The sequence below is a fragment of the Populus euphratica genome, unplaced genomic scaffold, assembly GCF_000495115.2.
Source record: "Populus euphratica unplaced genomic scaffold, PopEup_1.0 scaffold6.1, whole genome shotgun sequence".
In the NCBI taxonomy this organism is placed as follows: Eukaryota; Viridiplantae; Streptophyta; class Magnoliopsida; order Malpighiales; family Salicaceae; genus Populus; species Populus euphratica.
Window position 1 is genome coordinate 4,528,964 of NW_011499849.1, and position 18,395 is coordinate 4,547,358.

Sequence of the window (18,395 nt, forward strand, 5' to 3'; positions counted from 1 at the left end):
GGGAATATTTTAAATCTTAGTGGTACATTTTATTTCTTGATGTCCATGAAATTATCACGAACAATACCAAAGTATCCACCCGACAAAATCATAATCCTAATTACTGACAAATGTCTTGTGGCAAGAAACCACCATTATATATTAAAATTGAGTAAAGAGTTACGAAGAATGGATTAAGATGAACTTGTGATTACAAATCAGACTTATTAAAGTTCAAACTTAAAGTAAATTGTGAATGAAAGATATAAAAAAATCCACATGTTATGAGGTTTTTAAAACAAAGAATGAATGAATGGGTAGTTACCTTTGAATACAATGATAAATTATCTTAAATAAGGTGATTAGATAGATACTAAAAGTTATTTTTAATTTTTTTTATTTGGAGAGTTTATGCAACTAATAAGAACAACAACTTAACAATAACAACTGAATTGCACTTCAATCAAATTTATAATATCTTCAAAACATGTTTATAAAGTAGATTCTTTCTAAAAAAATATTTTTCAAGTAGATATATAATTATAGATTGATAACTAGAAGATGATAACTTGTAGGCAGTAATTTTCTAGATGAGAGGTAAGTAGACAATAATAAAGTAGACCTGTAATTTTATTTGTAATAAGGAGGCTTGCAGTTTTAAATTTATGAACCAAAAATATCAAAAAAAATATTTTATTATCTAGAGTTTCCAATATATTGATGTAATCAAGATAATGAATCACACTACGAATAAATATTCATTTTCCAAATTATTAAATTTATTTCACATCAAACTGTTTTAATTAATTGATTGTTTTTTTAGTTGAACTATTATTTGTATGAAAATAAATTTAATTGTATTAATATTTGTGTAATTTTATAATATAAATTTAAAATTATATAAATAGGCTTAAGACTAAGTCAATTTAAAACTTAAATTTTAAGTTGTAAAGTTTTTTTAATCCAAACCAATAAAAACAAACCTATATAAATCGCTAATATTATTCTTATGAGACACCTGTCAAATATTTTCAAGTCTCAACCTTCAGCCATTTTTCCTACGTCTTTAATGCTTAATTCTTTATTTAATCTCATTAAAACTTACCCAAAATGAAACTTTCATTTAGACGATTTCGAAGAAAAGTAAAATAAAAACGTGTAAGATGCCACGTGTAATGCATAGTATCTGATAGGATACATGTAATCAGTAGTTTTATTGGTATGTTTATTATTATTTCTTATCTTCATTTTATTGACCTGGATTTCGAAGAAAAGTAAGATAAAAACGTGTAAGATGCCACGTGTAATGCATTGGATCTGATAGGATACATGTAATCAGTAGTTTGATGTATTCACGCATTCATGCAACTTACCTTCTAGTTGTGTTGGTTTCCTTTTTTTGGAATACAAAATCACAGCATTACCTTGCCGTTTCATTTTTCAAAGTGGGCGGTGAACGCCCCTCGTCAATAAAAAGGAAAAAGTAACGGCCGTCAACACGGAACGGGTCATCCATCGCAAGGTGGGCTCGTGCTTAAGGATAGAAAGTAGAAACGCCTCCAAATTGCGCAGGCAGGCAGGCTGGCAGCAACACAAACAAACAACACGAGACACAGAGCTTGAGTTTGTAAAACATGGCTTCAATGGCACCACCAAAAGCCTATCCTGGCTGTCTCTGTAAGGCTCGCAGCATCGAACACCACAATGGGTTCACTCGTCCTCGTATCCTCTTTTGTCAGCAGCAGGACAACGACAACAAACCCCAGCATCAAATTGCTCGAAGGTACTAAATTCTTTGTAGGCATGAAAATATATTTACATCGAATGTGTCTGTCTATCCAATCAGGTGGAGAGGTTCTGATAAGAAGTATATAAATTTGAAGGGAAATAGTACTAAGGAGCAGTGAATTAGCAGTAGCTGGTGCCATTTTCAATCTCGGGTATGTTTCCTTTTCTCCACCCCTCTGTCGCCTTCTCCCTTTAAAGTCTCCCGTCGGAAAAATATCAGTGAAATGTTACAGCAGGAAGAGCCGAAATCTCCCATTCATAGTATTCATCTATTGTCATGTAGGTTTTTCTCGTGAATTTTTTAATACTCTATACACTATATAGAGAGGTGGATTTAGTATTAATATGATCCAAGGATCTGATAAATATTTAACTAATCACTTAGAATTAAACACTAAAAAGTATTGTTAATTTCTTAAAAAAAGTTTTACAGTAAGGTATGCTCGATAATTTATATTTAATTTAGGATTTTTGTTTTTTGTTTTTTTTAAATCTCATATGTTTTCAATCTGGCCTATGTTAACAGTGGGAAAAAGCCTGAATACCTGGGGGTGCAAAAGAACCAACCATCATTATCGCTGTGCCCAGCTACAAAGAATTGTATCTCAACATCGGAGAATATCACTGATCTTACCCACTATGCCCCTCCATGGTAGGTGCTGCCACAAAAAACTCTCGCCGACTTCTTTTTTAACGTTTCTAACATGTGAAAAGCAAGTCCCAAGTTCTCAACTAGTGCGTCTCGTGGTCGCCGATAATGACCTGTCAAACCTAACACGTGCTGAGTTGAATATTTTGGTGTGTTTTTTTTCCCCTTCTTCTTCTGCTGTAGGAACTACAATGGTGGTAGAAAAAAGCCAGTCAGCAAGGAAATGGCAATGGAAGAGCTTCTTGATGTGGTAAAATGTCTATTCAGATTCCTTCTAAGCATGTTGAACAAAAAAGAGATGTGATACAACAATTCCATTGCTTCATGATTGTAGATTAAGCTTTAACAGCAAGATCAAATTAAGCTGAACCTGAATAATTATCAATTACTCAGATAAGATCAACGAAACCGGAGAAATTTACACCAAAGATTGTAGAGAGGGATGATGATTATGTGCACGTGGAATACCAGAGTCCTATTTTAGGGGTAAGTTAGATGTCTTCCTCTCAAGAAATCGCAAGTTGAACCTTTGAGTTGCAATGAAACGCTTAACACCAACACCCTGATGTTCTTTCAAACAGCTAGTCGATGATGTTGAGTTCTGGTTCCGGCCAGGCAATAATGCGATTGTGGAGTATCGGTCTGCATCACGCTTGGGAAACTTTGATTTTGATTACAACAGAAAGAGAATCAAGGTTAGCTTTTCTAACATTATGGGGTCCTATGCTTCGAAAATATCTTCACTCACTTAGCAGGAACCTGGTGTTCACTGCAGATATTGAGACTAGAGCTGGAGAAGAAAGGCTGGGCATCTGCAGAGAGTTTCTGAAGGGGCCCTTACCTGATAGCTGCGCTGTTAATTTAGAACATCAACAGCATTCATTGATGTTGAAAAAAAATATAAAGGAATAAGATTGTACCAGGAAAATTTTACATCTACCCAGTTGTACCCCATGATGATTTGTTCCTAGTGATCTAGAGATCCACGGACAGAAGTCAAAACTGATACTCTGGTGGGTACAGGCCGTTGTAATAATCTCCATGTGTTTACATCAGGAGTCCCTTACTCTTGATGACAAGGGACTAGGAAAGCTAGAACCCTGAACCCAAGTCCTTCTGTGATGTGAATAATTCCAGTAGCGATGCACATTTGTGCTTGAAGTGACCAGTCGCCGTATCTTAAAACTCGGTAAAATTATTATTTTTTGAAGTATTTTTTTTGTTTAAAAATATATTTAAATATTTTTTTTACTTTTTTAAAATTATTTTTAATATTAAAATAATTTGAAAACACAAAAAAATGGTAATTTAAAATAAAAAATTTTAATTTTTTTTAAAAATATTTTAACGCAAGAATAGTGAATATTTCATAGAATGCTATGCGCATAACACTTATCAGTCTCACCCCAATAGCAAATGCCCAATTCTCAAGCCAGTGATGTTAACTAGTTGTTCAACGTCAAATTTTACAACGGGAAAGATGTCAGTCGAGGAGAAATTACCTGACCAAATAAAGAAATGATGCGCACTTCAAATCGTATACAAGGCCAACGAAACATAAAAACGAGCGGGGAACACACTGCACCAGAGCTAGGTAAAAATATCATGAAGACCGCATATGATAAGCATCGTCATCTATAAAATCCATACCCAACACAAGATGATGAGGGTAACAAACTTGGCTTAAATCAGCTGCATTGATCTAAATTACATGAAAGCTTTCAACGTTGCAAAATATTCATTAACTAGGAAGTGCAATTGTTCAAGTTCAGGACTGCTTTAGAAGTTACACTGTAATGGGAGAAATCATAACAAAACGAAGATATGGTAAACGACAACCACCACTTTAACTTCCATTAAGTCCGACAGAATGATGATCTGTGGATCAATCTTTTCTGAGCTCTGCATATTCCCGACGCATACCGTCAGCATTTAAGATGACAATTTCAAGCTTGTCTCCCTGCAAAACAAACAAGATATATTAAGGAGTATGATAAATGAACTGAAGTCAAAGCATGGACGTAGGCATAATATCTTGTATGGGTAAACCATACAACATCCTGCCCAATCTTTTCCTTGTGTAAGAGTAATAATTCAGAGAGAGGCAGGCCTTCCTCCAGATGCTGGATATAATTTAAAGACAAAAAAAAAAAAAAAAGAGGAAGAATTGATTTAAAGGGCAAAAGCTGAAAGGAAACAGGAATTTACAGTGTATATATCCCTCTCAGTTGCAGATGCAAAAACATCTTTGACCACATCAATTGCTTCTGCCTCAGAAAGTGGAGTTACAGCGTCCTATAAAAGTCACATTTTTAGATAACCAGATAAAAGACGTAACACCCCAAACAATTGACAAAAGAAACAATGTTGGCCAAGGAGAGCATACCTGCGAAGGTAATAAAAGCGGGCTGGGGGACTTCAGCTGGTTATCTAGCACAGGCATGATGAGTTTAGCACCAGAACCTTGGGCACTATACCCAACCTTCTCATAGGAACCAACAGCATCGTAAGTGTAAACACAGCCCTTTCCTAGATTTTTAAAAAGAACACCAATTTGTTAACACCAATCGAAAGCTTAAAACTGCACCATTAACTTGTATCACTTACCTTCCTCATCAAAGCCAACCAAAACGTTGAAGGTATAATAAGGGAAGAAACGTTTGTAGTAGAGAGTGTTGGAGAGCAGTCGAGCCATGGCAGGGCAGCTCATCTGCTTGTTGTGTTGATGTTGATAGATCTGTTAAGTGATTAAGAACAGATATTAGCATCCGTGCAAAACAAGAAGCCAATTTCTTTTCAAACAAAGCAAAAGGGAGTCCATTAGACCACAAAATCATAGATATTTATGAACACACAGTTCTAGATGGCCCTTTGTTACTCGAAAGTAACAGACAACACCACCATTCTTAACAGATATAAAGGTACACAAATTACATAGCTCTCAGAGTCTCTTCCTCCAAACAAGAACCTCTCCAACTACTTCCATGCGGCAATCTTTACAATTTTCAATTTGGGCTATAATCCTGAAAGGACTTGGGGCATACCATCCTCCACACTTTCCAAAACAAACACCAAAAAATAACTAACACCCTGATAAAACTTCAAAGGAAAAATCTCAAGATATAGTAAGATCACAAAGGAAGGGAACTAATGTAATCTCAAGGATACATTCAATCAATTACAACTTGCTTCTAATATAATTTAGGTGGACAAAATTCTGCAGAACTAAAGCATTAGATTGTTTTATATTCCATCAATTTGAAGAGAGAGAGAGAGAGAGAGCTAACAACTAATGTATCAATTTATTTTTCATGAAACCTCACCAGGTGCTTAGCCCCCAAAACCTTTTGTAGGGCTCTCACATCAGCTTGAAAGCCAGAAGAAGCCATCAAACATTTGTCCGCTCTGACATCAGTGAAGCACATCAAGTCAGTCTTGTTAATAAATAACTAGGAAAAGAACACACTTCATTAAGAAGCTGAGTAAAGGATGCAAGTACTTCCAGATCATTATCAAAATTGATTCAATGAAAACTCCACCTATCTAGTAAGCAATAAGTTCCATACTTTCAGTTTATCAAAGGTATATACAGGTATTGGCAAGCATGTGCAAAGACAAGTTGGAAGACAGATATCTCTAACCTCATATTTGTCCAATTTAAAAAATTTATTAAACCTTTCCAATGAAATCCTCAAGGAATAAAAATCCCTAATTGAATTATTGTTACATTCATTTGATCCAAAGATGAGATGAGGCTCAATTCTTACCCGTGCCCTCGTGCAAATTCATCCTCTTTGAAAAAAGTACAAACTTTTTTATTTCCAAAAACCAGACCGATCCCACAGAGTGCTTTACACCAGCATCCAATTTTACAATGGGGTTGTTGAAATTAAATGAAACTATAAACCCAGTTGTAAAAACCACATTTATCAGTCAATTTCACTTAACAGAGCCTAAATTCCCAATTGGAGCACAAAAAACGAGGATATCCAAGATAAGAAAACCCACAAACTAATTCAAGCGAAAAAAAAGAAAAAAAAAAGAAAGAAAGAAATGGAGAGAGATTAAGAAGACATACAATTTATAGATTTTGGAGTAATCGCGAGTGAGAATATTGTATCCGGTAGACATTCGAGTATCCGCGGCGACTACACAGTAATCAGCTCCAGCAATCGCAACGCAAGTCCTTCAAAAAAAAAAAAAATCTCAAAATCAAACAAATCAACAAATAAATAGACATAACTTACTGAGAGGGGGAGGGGTAGAGGGTTACCCTCCATTAAAATCGTAGGGTTCAAATCTGGCTTGTTGTTTACTCATTGGGTGCCGGTAGAGAGAGGGGTTGTTATGGCTTAGAGAGAGTGAGAGACTTAAAATCGCAGAGGGCAGGCTTCGATTTTTATTTGTTTTAGATCTCTCCTTGCCCGGTCTGTCTTGCAGCGCACTTCAGATGTTTTAAGGGAAAAACCCCCTACATCAAAGTACCTAACCTTTATAGATAATCGATTAGCTCTTAATATATTAATATCTTCTTAATCATACTATTTGGTTAATTTTATATTTTTTGTTCGTAGAAAACCATTGAATTCATTGACATCTCACTGTTATCGTGTGATGATGAACTAAATAATACAAATAATCATATAGTTTTTATATTTCTTTAAGCAATGGTAATAAATTCATGGGGTTTTTTAATAAAAAAATAAAGTTATGCAAGCTTCAAATTACCTAATGATTATGTTAATTAAAACTAATGAAAGGATTAGCAATTAACAAAAACTATAAAAGTTGTGGAAGAAATCAAGTAGCAAACATTTTGGACACCCAATGATTTTACTATTCATCGGTAATAATACAGTGGTTTTTTTATTTGGTTTTTATTTATTTGATTGTTTTTTTTATTTGTATTTTTGGTTAGAATGAATTTTTTTTTTAATTTCATCATTTAATTAAAAACTTGTGGATGTTTTCTATTTCTAATTTTAATTTTATTTTTATTTTTATTCTTTTAATTTTTATTTTGAATTATTTTGTATAATTAATTTTTCTTCTAATTTTATTTTACAATATTTGATTAATTAATAATAGAATTTCATGGTTTTTGCAGGTATTGTGCTTTCAATTTTATGATCTAAATCACAAGTTTTAAAAGTTAATGTGGTTTACACTTTTTTTTTTTACTTTTTTTCTTTTTTGATCTCATCATTTTATGTTTTCTCTAAACAAATTAGCTTTGTGGTTCTTTACCTTTTTTATTACCTATCGGATTATCCTAATTCTATGATCTGACTATGAATTTGATAAATTAACCTAAGTTTACTCACCCTTACTTAACTTATAAGTTTGTTATGCTAACTTAGATTGATTCAAGTTAATTTTTTATCTTTTTTTATTTATTTATAAAAATTCATCATTCTATATTTATCAAAATCTAAAAAGCGTGAGAAAGTAATATAAAAATCCACAATGTTTTTCATTTAGCTCTTCTATCTATGAAAAGAGCTTGCTATTAAGGTATTATGATCTTTTCAAAGAGATACAATTGTCATTTTCAAATTTATAAGAATTAGAGAGATGTTTTTACTTTTTTTTTAACAATAAGATTACTAAAATAACCTTTTCGGTAAATAAAAATGAATTGGGGTCCATGGGCTTTGTAGACATTTTATTTTTTTAATAAACACTTAAATTATATAGCTTCCACCAGAAAAAAAAAAAGAAGAAGTTAAAACTTCCATGTAGAGCCGTTTTCATCTTTGAATCTTAGCTTTTTTGTTATACTTAAAAAGATTAAGGGGTATTGTGGTCTTTTAACACATAAAATATTAATAAAAAGAAAAAAGAATTGACTAGTGCCATGCACGGCCAGCGAGTAAACACCCTCATACCTTTTAGGCAGCATATGAGGTATCGTTCGGTGGTCAAACACCATTTTCTGTGGGGGTGTTAGAAGTATATCGACATCCTTTTTTCAATGGTGTAGCGTGACTTTGAGCTCCGAGAAAGTTTTCTCCTTTTCTCTCTTTTCTTCTTATCAAATTATGAAAGTATCATTTATTTAGTATATTCAATTTGATCTATATTATTTTAATTGTTATTTATTTTTTATTTTCTTTTTATTTTTTTCTTCAACTTTGCCCATAATCATTTGGTTTAGATTAAATTTTATATCGAATTTGGTCTTTATTTTTTTGATTTTTTTCCTATTACTAATTGATTTCTTTTTCTCAATTTCATCCCTAGCATTTGATTTAATTTTTTATGTCGAATTTGGTCTTATTTGGTTTATTTCTTCTTTCAATTTTGTCCCTAATCATTTGGTTTAAATTGATATTTATATCAAATTTGATCCTCATTTGATTTCCTTTTTATTTTATTGATTGCATATTGTTTTCAATTTCATCTATAATATTTGATTTCAATTTTTTATGTTAAATTCGATCCTTATTTTTTTATATATAATTGTTTCTTTTGGATTTTTTTAATTGTATTTTTTTTTTAATTTCATATTTTTTTATTTTTTTTATTGAGCATTTTGCTTCATTTTTTCATGGTTTGCCTTTTATAAGATTAGTCTTATCCTTATAACCAATATCATGAGTTTTAAAGGTTAACACTAGTTGACTTTGTTTTTTAGATCATATAAAATTGATTTATTTTCAATTTTATCTTTCAATATTTTAATTTTTTAGAATTGGTCCTCACACTTTTTTTTTCACTTTCCCTTCTACAAAGTTATCTAAATCTTATGTTCATGGTTGATGAGTTAACATAGTTTGACTCAAATCTTTTTTTCTTTGATTTTTTAATTATTTTTTTAGTTTCATCACTTGACATTATTTTATTGAGAATTTTGCATCATTGTCTTTTTTTTTAGTTTGCTTTCTATGCAGTCAGTCTAAGGCTTATGATCACTTTCATGGGTTTCAAAAATTAATATAAGTTGACTTTGATTTTTTTAGGTTTTTTTTAAATAGATTTTTTTTTAATTTTATTCTTTGACACTTAGCTTTTTAAAAATTAATCTTTGTGCTTCTTCTTTTTTCTCACTTTTTTTATGGGGTTTTTCTAATTATGTGTTTATGATCGCGAGATTAGCGGATTAACCCAGGTTTAACTAGTTATTTTTTTGTTTTTTTAAAAAAACTATATATACTTTTTTAGTTTTAACATTAAATATTGAATTGTTCTATAGTTGAGTTTTATAGTTTTATTCAATCCATTTTCATGAACTTGTTTTTTTTAGTTGGTATGAATAATTATTTGATTAAATAAAAAAATTATCTGGAAAAACATAATTGTTAAATATAACTAAGTAAATGATCTATGTTATTAGATTAAATATTTTAATCTTATTTATTTTTTATTTAACTATTAATTTATATAATTGAATGAATGCGTAAGTATTTTAATTTATGATAAATAATTTTTATATATTCATGTGTATTCATGTTTTTACCAAAAAAAATCTGACGTGCGGTGGAACGCAGGCCTGATAGCTACTAGTTTCTTTATATAGGAGGATGGTGGCAGGGTGATTTAATGATACTCCCATCCCTTCCTATTCTCCTACAGATAATTTTTGAAATCTCCATAGCAGTATCTAAAGATTGGTTATCTGCCCAGCCGAAAAATCCAAGAGGGGTCAGCCATGTAGCAGATATGAGCTCATGTCATTACATAGCAATTGTTTCTGCTCCATCCATCTTGTCGCATGCATCTGTTTTGATGCATCCTTTCTAATTTCTTTTGTTTTAAACTAACTGGACGTTAGCACTGGATTTTTAACTCTATCTAGGTGGCTGCACTGGCTATCCCATCAAGCTTTGGTTGTCTTCCTGGATTAACTCCCTTATGGTTTTATCTCTATTTTTAGCTACACTCCACAATATATAAATCCCTATTCCACGAACATCTCCTGCATCCTTTTCCTCAAGGCCTATAAATATTAAGCTTACCACTGGGTATATTATTCGTATCCCTTCTACCTTTCTTTCTAATCCAAAACAAGAGACATATTTTCAACTTCATTCTCCTCTACACACCAAAAACACAGGCTATCGTTTTTATATATGGTGCCTTTTGATTGTATCATTTCTATTGCTAATTAAAAATGGCAACAGAGATAAGACAACTTTCTATGAAGCCAGCTTGGATTGAGGTCGCACCATCCCTCCTTGGTTTCCCACTAGGGGCTTCCCAGTTTCCCAAATTGGAGACTTTTCGAGAAGAAAGAGCTGAAGGTTATGAGGATGAGAACGATGATGACGGTGATGGTTGATGCTTTTCTTTGTCCTTTTCAAAATAGAGTCTTAGAAGCTGTCACAAGGAAGATGAGATGTTGGCAGCTGCAAAGATGCTCCATAACATACATATTTGATGCAGCATATGTGTTGCTGACATGTTCTATTATATATCTGTGCAGAGAAGTGGGAATTCATCTCAGGATTTCGCAGGAGATTAGGTGCTTCTTCACCATTTTACTACTACGTGTCTCGCAATTGGTTGCAGATTTGAGTTTGGGGAGACTTGTAAACGGAAAATTATTAGGAGCCCGGCTCACCATCAACCTGCTCACATAAATTAAGTGGGATAATTTATGTGGGGCTATGAACATAGACTAATGATGAGTCGGGCTCCTTCAATAATGTCTGTCTTCACATCTGAATAGTGTACCCCTTTTCAATAATACGATGAATTTTATTTTATTTTTCAATCGTTGCCTCCTAGTAAATAACATCTTCAATGCTAATTGTATCCGTGCACGCACTGCTGGATAATGGTTGATATTAAATCAAAGGTGAGGTTTTCAAAATCTTTTGGTTGTCGAGTTTTTCCTTGCTTGTGTGACTATGCTCCCCATAAATTTTCAGTACGTAGCATTCCCTTGTATTTTTTTAGGGATATTATCCTTCCTACCATGGTTTTCATTGTTTGGATTTGACAACCACCAAAAATTATATTACTCAATACTCACCATGCCTTCTTTGATGAAACTCCTTTTCCTATGCTTCCCAACTCTTTTGTTTAAGCCCATTACTACACTGGAGTACTATTCCTCCTTTAGTTCACCCACGTAAGCTCACTCTCCATCTTCGCCTACTTCTTTACGATCCTATACAATTTCACCACTCCCATGGTCGGTGGCCAGAGTCTCTCCTCTGTCGGTCCTCCTTTTGCTGACATTACTCTTTATTTATCTCTTGTTGGTGCATTAAAATATCTGACCACATCATCAGGCCTGATCTTACTCTCTCTGTCAACTTTGATGGTTAGTTCTTGCATGCTCCCACTGAGATGCATTTTCTGTTAGGTTGGTTGCCATTAATGTGCAACAACCATTGACTGTTGTAGCTGGAGTTGCACCAACCATGTGCACCCATCCAAGATGTCAAAGGTTGGCAGCCATCATTATTGAAGAAGAGCTAGAGTTGGCAGCCACATTTGTTGAAGAAAAGCCTTCATAAATGCCTATAAAATAGGCATGATTTTAGAGAGCAAAATAAAAAGAGGATTGTGAGCATGTGAAGAAAGTAGAGAGAAAGAGAGAGCTGCAATGGCAGGAGCCTTGCTGCAAGTGCAGCAAAGAGAATTGTGAGCATGTCGGAAACCGCTGCACGCACCGTCACGCGCCGGCGGGGTAACTAGACACGCACGCAGACGCGCGCCAAAAGTCACGCGCGTCTTCTTCACCCGAATGAGCTGACCCGACCCGAATACCAGAAGATCCAACCCACGCGCGAGATCCGGATGATGATGACGCCACAGTTTCGTCAGCATGAATAGGTGGCATGACATGTCAGCAGCCACGTCAGCACTGTGGGACCCACTGCCACATCACCAGTCGCAAGCCGAGAGTGAGCCGAACTGCTAGCCGAGGGACAGAATTCTGTGTGGCGGAGTCTATGTGCAACCGGTTCTGAGATTGAATCTGGGCCGTTTATCATGCCAGAATTATTTTGATCAAATCGTAGCCGTCTGAAGTGCGATTTGGACGATTTAAGACTTGTTTCCAGCTAATTTAATCGTTCTAGATGTAATGGTATGGTCCGATCGTTGATATTGAGATCAAAAATGACAGTGGTGAATTATTAAAGAGAAATTGCCCAATCAGGAGGCATCTGATGATCATCATGGTGGTCGATGGAGATGAAGAAGAAGAAATCACACATGCTTGCCTAATTACATGTGTTGAAGTGTTATGTGTGGAATTTTAATTGCCTTGAGGGAAGGCAAAATTGGGACACTTTAAACACCCGATCATGTGGACAATTTGAGGTGGAGAGTGAAATTTGATGAAGATCAATCTTGACGAATCTGAGCACTGGTAGTCTCGCCAGATCACTTGTAAAGGAAAGTCGCGACAAAGCTAGCAAATGGTTGTATATACGAAAAGATAGTACGATGGATAGATATGGCCTAAGAAGTTCTGGCTAGGAGATTGGGTTTAGCGGGACCGTTGTGACCCCTCCAATCTTTCCTGGGAACTTGCTTAGTGGAAGGATTATCCATACGGTACTATTTTCGTATATGTGACAGTTTGTTATGAAATTATTGAAGACTAGCAGGATGACGACACAAAGGAACAGTTGGGTTCCGTATGATCAAGGATCTGATGAAATGATGATTTCTCAAAGGAAGTTAGATTCGGTGACTGTAATTTATCGAGGGGATAAATGATGAAGACCCTGATAATGGAAGAGAAATACAGCAAAGGGATAAAGATTGGCACCCTATTTTGACTTAGATAGGTGTTGTGACAGGATGAGCTGCTGTCAAACATAAGCAAAGAATAGGGAGAAATCTGCAGAACAGAAAATGCACGAGGACACTCGAAGATTGTGCAGGAGTACCCGAAGGATCCAATAAGGTACTATAATGAGACAATAAGTGCAAGGAGAAGAAGAGTTCCCAGATGAAGCTCAGAGCAGAGACTGTGTGAAGGTTGTGCAACAGGAAGTCTCTTGTGCTCTTGATAAAGGCAACAAGCGAGGACCTTTTCAATGCATGCAAGGATGAAAAGATGAGCTGTTGTAGATGCACCTAATTGAGGGGGTGCAAACGCCTGTGATAAAAGGCGACCGCCTATGATGAAAGGCGAAGACACCAAAGAGAGTTGTGTAGGTGGAGCTGTCAAGTGCAATGATGAAAGACGTAGAAGCTCCAAACATAGAAATCGAGGTGGAGGATTGCGAGGAGTGTACCGCAACTTTCTCTTTCTATGTAATCAGTGGTAAAGAATTTATGGAGCTACTTTGAAGCATCTCAGCTGAAGGAGGAGGCGACCGCCTATAAAAGGCGAAGACACCTTAAAGAGAAGGTGTGAGGGCTATGAGATGAGCCCATGATCAGACCGCCACATGACAACGAGCGGAAACACCTCAAAAGAAGGTGTGAGGGTCGTGATAGAAGCCCTAGTTCAAAACGCCCTAGAGACGATGTGATGGCTAAATATGAGTGGACAGATGGATAGCCAATAAAAAGGCTATGATGAGTATGGAGACAAATGCAGGATTGACTTTCATGGATATTGCCCCCATGCTAAAGATCAATGAGCTAGAAGACATTTGCCTTGGACAATAAGTGGATGACTTGTGGAGCATTAAGACACGGCTACTATGAAGGAGCAGAGGGCATGCGCAGGTTCCGGGAACAAGTTGACTCTTGTCAAGGTGGTGAGCTCGGTGAAGGCATTGTAATACTCAGAGTATCAAGACATATATGGATCAACCTTTAATGGGCTGCCCCCATGGTTAAAGGTGGAAAGCTACCTGGACTCTTGAGACTAAGAGCGAGAGACTCACGGAGAAGTAAGGCGTGGTTCCTAGGGTGGAATAGAGGGCAGACGCAACTCCTGGATGAGTAGACTCTTGTGATCATATTGAGATATTCAGATAATGATTGTCGCACTTGAAATATCTGTTTGAGGGGGTATTATAAGCCTTGATGTAAGGCTTGATGAATCATTCCGGACCGAGCATGGTTGAAGGGGAATGTTGTTCCAGAGACAAGTGTTAACACTATTCAGATGTGATGTGACAGACCATCTGGTTATAATGATCCTTTTGTGTGAGAAAAGATGTGCTTTGGTTACTCTGATGATTGAAAGGTTTGGCGAGTACCTATAAACTTGGCCAAAGATGCTCTCAAAATGGAAAGCTTGGAAGAGCTGCAAGATGCAAGCTTGTGTTGAAGAAGCAAGAGGACAGTTGCCCCACATGAATGGCAAAGAGGGTGATTGTTAGGTTGGTTGCCATTAATGTGCAACAACCATTGAGTGTTGTAGCTGGAGTTGCACCAACCATGTGCACTCATCCAAGATGTCAAAGGTTGGCAGCCACCATTGTTGAAGAAGAGCTAGAGTTGGCAGCCACCTTTGTTGAAGAAAAGCCTCTATGAATGCCTATAAAAGAGGCATGATTTTAGAGAGCAAAATGAGAAGAGGATTGTGAGCATGTGAAGAAAGTAGAGAGAAAGAGAGAGCTGCAATGGCAGCAGCTGTAAGTGCAGCAAAGAGAGCTGGGAGTAAAGTAGAGTGAATTGATCTTTCTCCTCCATGTATTTGTTTTGTATTCTTTCTCTAATCTCTAGTAATATAGACTCTCTCCCGTGGATGTAGGTGGTTTTACCGAACCATGTAAATATTGTGTCAGTGTGCTTGGCCTCCTATGAGCAAATATCAGTGCATTACCGGTCGGAATTCACAATATTTTCAAGCTGTCAAACACATACTTTGCTATGTCAAGGTTACTATTCCTTTTGGCCTCACATCTATAGCTTCTTCCTCTTTCACTATTACTACTTATTCCAACACTGATTGGGTTGGTTGCTTAGATGCTCACCGCTCCACCACCGATTATTCCATCCACCTTGGTACCAATTTTGTTTCCTGGAGTACAAAGAAGTAGCCTACTATTTCTCAATTCATCTGTGAACCTGAGCACCGTGCCCTTGCCACCTTTGTCGCTGAGGTCTTCTGGGTTGCAACATCTTCTTCATGATCTTTCTGTCCCTACCCCGCCCTGCTTCCCCCACTTCTCTTTTATGATAATAAGAGTGCTCTTTTTCCCAGTTCCAATCCGGTATCATAAGCGATCTAAGCACATCGATTTGGATTATCACTTCCTTCGTGAACTTGTCATTGCTGTCACCATACGCCCTCAGCATGTTCCCTGACATGCTGTAGATTGCTGATGTTTTCACCAATCGTGTCACTCGTTCGCTTTGTTTTTTCCTTTGTTTCAAGCTTCACGTATGTTCTAATCCCATGCTAAGCTTGTGGGGGGGGGGGGGGGGGGTGTTAATTAAGGATGCTCAAGAATCCTCTCTTGACATTAGTAATCTTCTCCATGACTGTAGCAGCTGAACATGATTGTAGAGATATATTATTCATTGCATTGATCATTTGTCTCCATCTGTACAATATTTCCTTTCATGTACTTCTCCATAAATAGAATATTTCTCCACCTCTAACAGCGTGGTGGTTTTACTTTCTCAGTTAATATATTTTTATTTTCTCCGGAAATTTTGGCTTTCTTAATTTTTTTTATTTTAATTTAAAATGAATAACAAGAACCTTATTGAAAATAAAATCATAATGTTATCACCTTTCACTTAGATAATTAAAGTTTATCACTAAAGTCTAAATAATAAGACTTATAATTAATTGATGATGTTGATATTTTCATAAAAAACAAATTAATATATTTGCATAAAAAGGAAAATGAATATTCAAAGTCGTTGCAAAAGTCTCTGGCGTTTCAAGATACGACGACATTTTAGCATTCCTATGTTCTGCAAACTATATTTTATTTCAATATATATGATCTATAACTATAATTATCTAGAATAAAAAAGAACTAAACAATATTTACATGCACATTAAAATTTTAAACGCTTTAAAAAATTTAAAATAAAATGAAAATAAAAGTTGCCTGTATATATATCACCATCTATCTTCTTATTAGAATATTATTATTATTATTATTATTTCTGAATTAAAAACTACTAGCACCACGTCTTAGATGATATATTAGCTTGTTCAAAAAGGAAAGAAAGAAAAACCGATGCTTTATTTTAAAAGGATACGCAGGTAGTAAGTTTCTTAAGCACGTGGATAAATAGCGAGTGTTTATTAATCAATAAGGAGTCCTGATCCAATAAACAACTCCATGCATACAGTTCCGTATAAATATTAAAACGAGATGATCTAGCAAAAACAAAAACAGAGACAAAGATCAGCATAGAAGGCAAGGCAACAACAATGGGACTTCTTCTCCTTCTCGGATGGTTATGCAGTCTTTCCCTTCTTATTCCCCTTATGGGCTTTACCAGTTATGGGGTCTTTTCTCTATTGCCCTCCTTTTCTTTATTACTTTGTTTTCCTTTTTATGCGATCAAGATAAGATTTAGATGCATGGCGACATGTCAGAAGTTAATCACATCACCCACATGATCTGATGAACAAGGAAACCTCTGATGGTGGTTTTTTTATGTTACCTTTGACTGTATTGCTTAGCATTCAATAATGGTAATTTTCAACAAACAGGTTGTCGAAAGCCTCTCTTAAATTATAGTTTTTTTTCAAAACCATACTTGAATAACTGAAACACAAGTATCTTAAAACGATGAGATAATTTTCAATGTTTAATTCAATTTAGATTGGGAGGCCTCATGAGACCATGTATATATTTGTTTAGTTGCATACTTATCCTTAAGTTTATAGCTTTGAACATGCATGGTATTGCCAATATATTTGTCATCTAAATCTTGAACTAGTTAGAGACAAAAAACTGGAATAACAACAGGTAATTACAAAACTGTCGTGTTTCTAGTTTGAGCTTTGGACACCCAGAAGAGTTTTGTGACCTGACTTTTAAGTCGTATCTCTCCCAAGCCTACTTTGGATCTTGTGCAAAGAATATAAACCCTGAGCCCATCACTAGCCAATCTTACTACCAAGCAACAAGTATTTTAAAATCACATTATAGGTGGACCTGCAACACCAAGATTACTCTGGTCCTACTCACCTAGGTGGGCCAACAACTAATATTCTATTTTAGAAAAACGGCAAACAATTTTTTTAACAAAATTATGAATTAAGTATTAAGCAGCAGATATGTATATTAATTAATAATTATCCGAAAAAAGAAAAGCACATTTCTTTCAGTGAGGATTTAAACAATTGAATGGACAGAATTGTGTTCGACTATAGAACAGATTAATGCAGAATTTTAGTATGTCGAACAATGGCTCAGTAAGCCAAAATCACATAATTGGTCAAGTTATTGACAAAACATTGACTTGCATTCTACATCTGTCTCTACTGTTGCAGCACATGCTCGTGGTAGAACTCGAAGCTGATAAGCTGAACGCATATGATGCAGCATCTGGGCTAAACAAGCTTGTTTTCCCGGAGGTTTATGCATCAGCTTTCTATTAACAGGACACTGGTTTGCGTGTATTTTAGCTCTGCCAAACCTCTATCATCATGTCAGATCGTAAGTTTGTTCTTAATTTCTAACATTTGTTTTTTTATTACACGTAATCCTGCAACTCCATTCAATTCAGAGACCTGAAGGTATGAACAAAGTCAATAACGTTATTGCTTGGTTGTCTTAATATCCTCCAAAGACAATGAATGTTTTCAAACCTGTTGAATCGGATGTTGCCGATCAATTCAGTACCTTTATAGACACTGATAAAGGCTTTAAATGCTTAAGGAGTATTTTTCGCACACGGTGTTTCCTCACAAGATTAGAGTGAGAATAGATTTTCGAATTTCGTAGATTCATCACTATGTATTTGAGAATACACCATAACCCGTTGGCATAGCTGTAACTAGAAAAAAAATAGTAGGATCCATGTTACTTTGTCTACACTGCAATTTAAGTCGTGGTTTGCAAATCCATGATCAGGTACATGAAGAGGCAACATTTAGTTCAAGCCGTTGACATATTTAACCAGCTGAAGTGGGAAA

General features: G+C 35.3%; 2 protein-coding genes across 2 annotated transcripts; one reads left to right on the plus strand and one right to left on the minus strand.

Moving 5' to 3' along the window:
• Positions 1–1,420: 1,420 nt before the first annotated feature.
• Positions 1,421–3,536, plus strand: LOC105120812 (DUF1499 family protein). Its single transcript, XM_011019192.1, has 7 exons — positions 1,421–1,762; positions 1,863–1,919; positions 2,294–2,419; positions 2,600–2,666; positions 2,810–2,902; positions 2,998–3,111; positions 3,192–3,536. The coding sequence occupies exons 1-7, from the start codon at positions 1,614–1,616 to the stop codon at positions 3,243–3,245; spliced, it is 660 nt and encodes a 219-aa protein (XP_011017494.1). The 5' UTR covers positions 1,421–1,613; the 3' UTR covers positions 3,246–3,536.
• Positions 3,537–4,033: 497 nt separating this feature from the next.
• On the minus strand, positions 4,034–6,890 carry LOC105120813 (proteasome subunit beta type-1-like). The gene is made up of 7 exons (XM_011019193.1): positions 6,690–6,890; positions 6,495–6,602; positions 5,740–5,821; positions 5,024–5,153; positions 4,803–4,945; positions 4,625–4,711; positions 4,034–4,376 (listed from the first exon to the last, which is right to left on the minus strand). The coding sequence occupies exons 1-7, from the start codon at positions 6,734–6,736 to the stop codon at positions 4,302–4,304; spliced, it is 672 nt and encodes a 223-aa protein (XP_011017495.1). The 5' UTR covers positions 6,737–6,890; the 3' UTR covers positions 4,034–4,301.
• Positions 6,891–18,395: the final 11,505 nt, after the last annotated feature.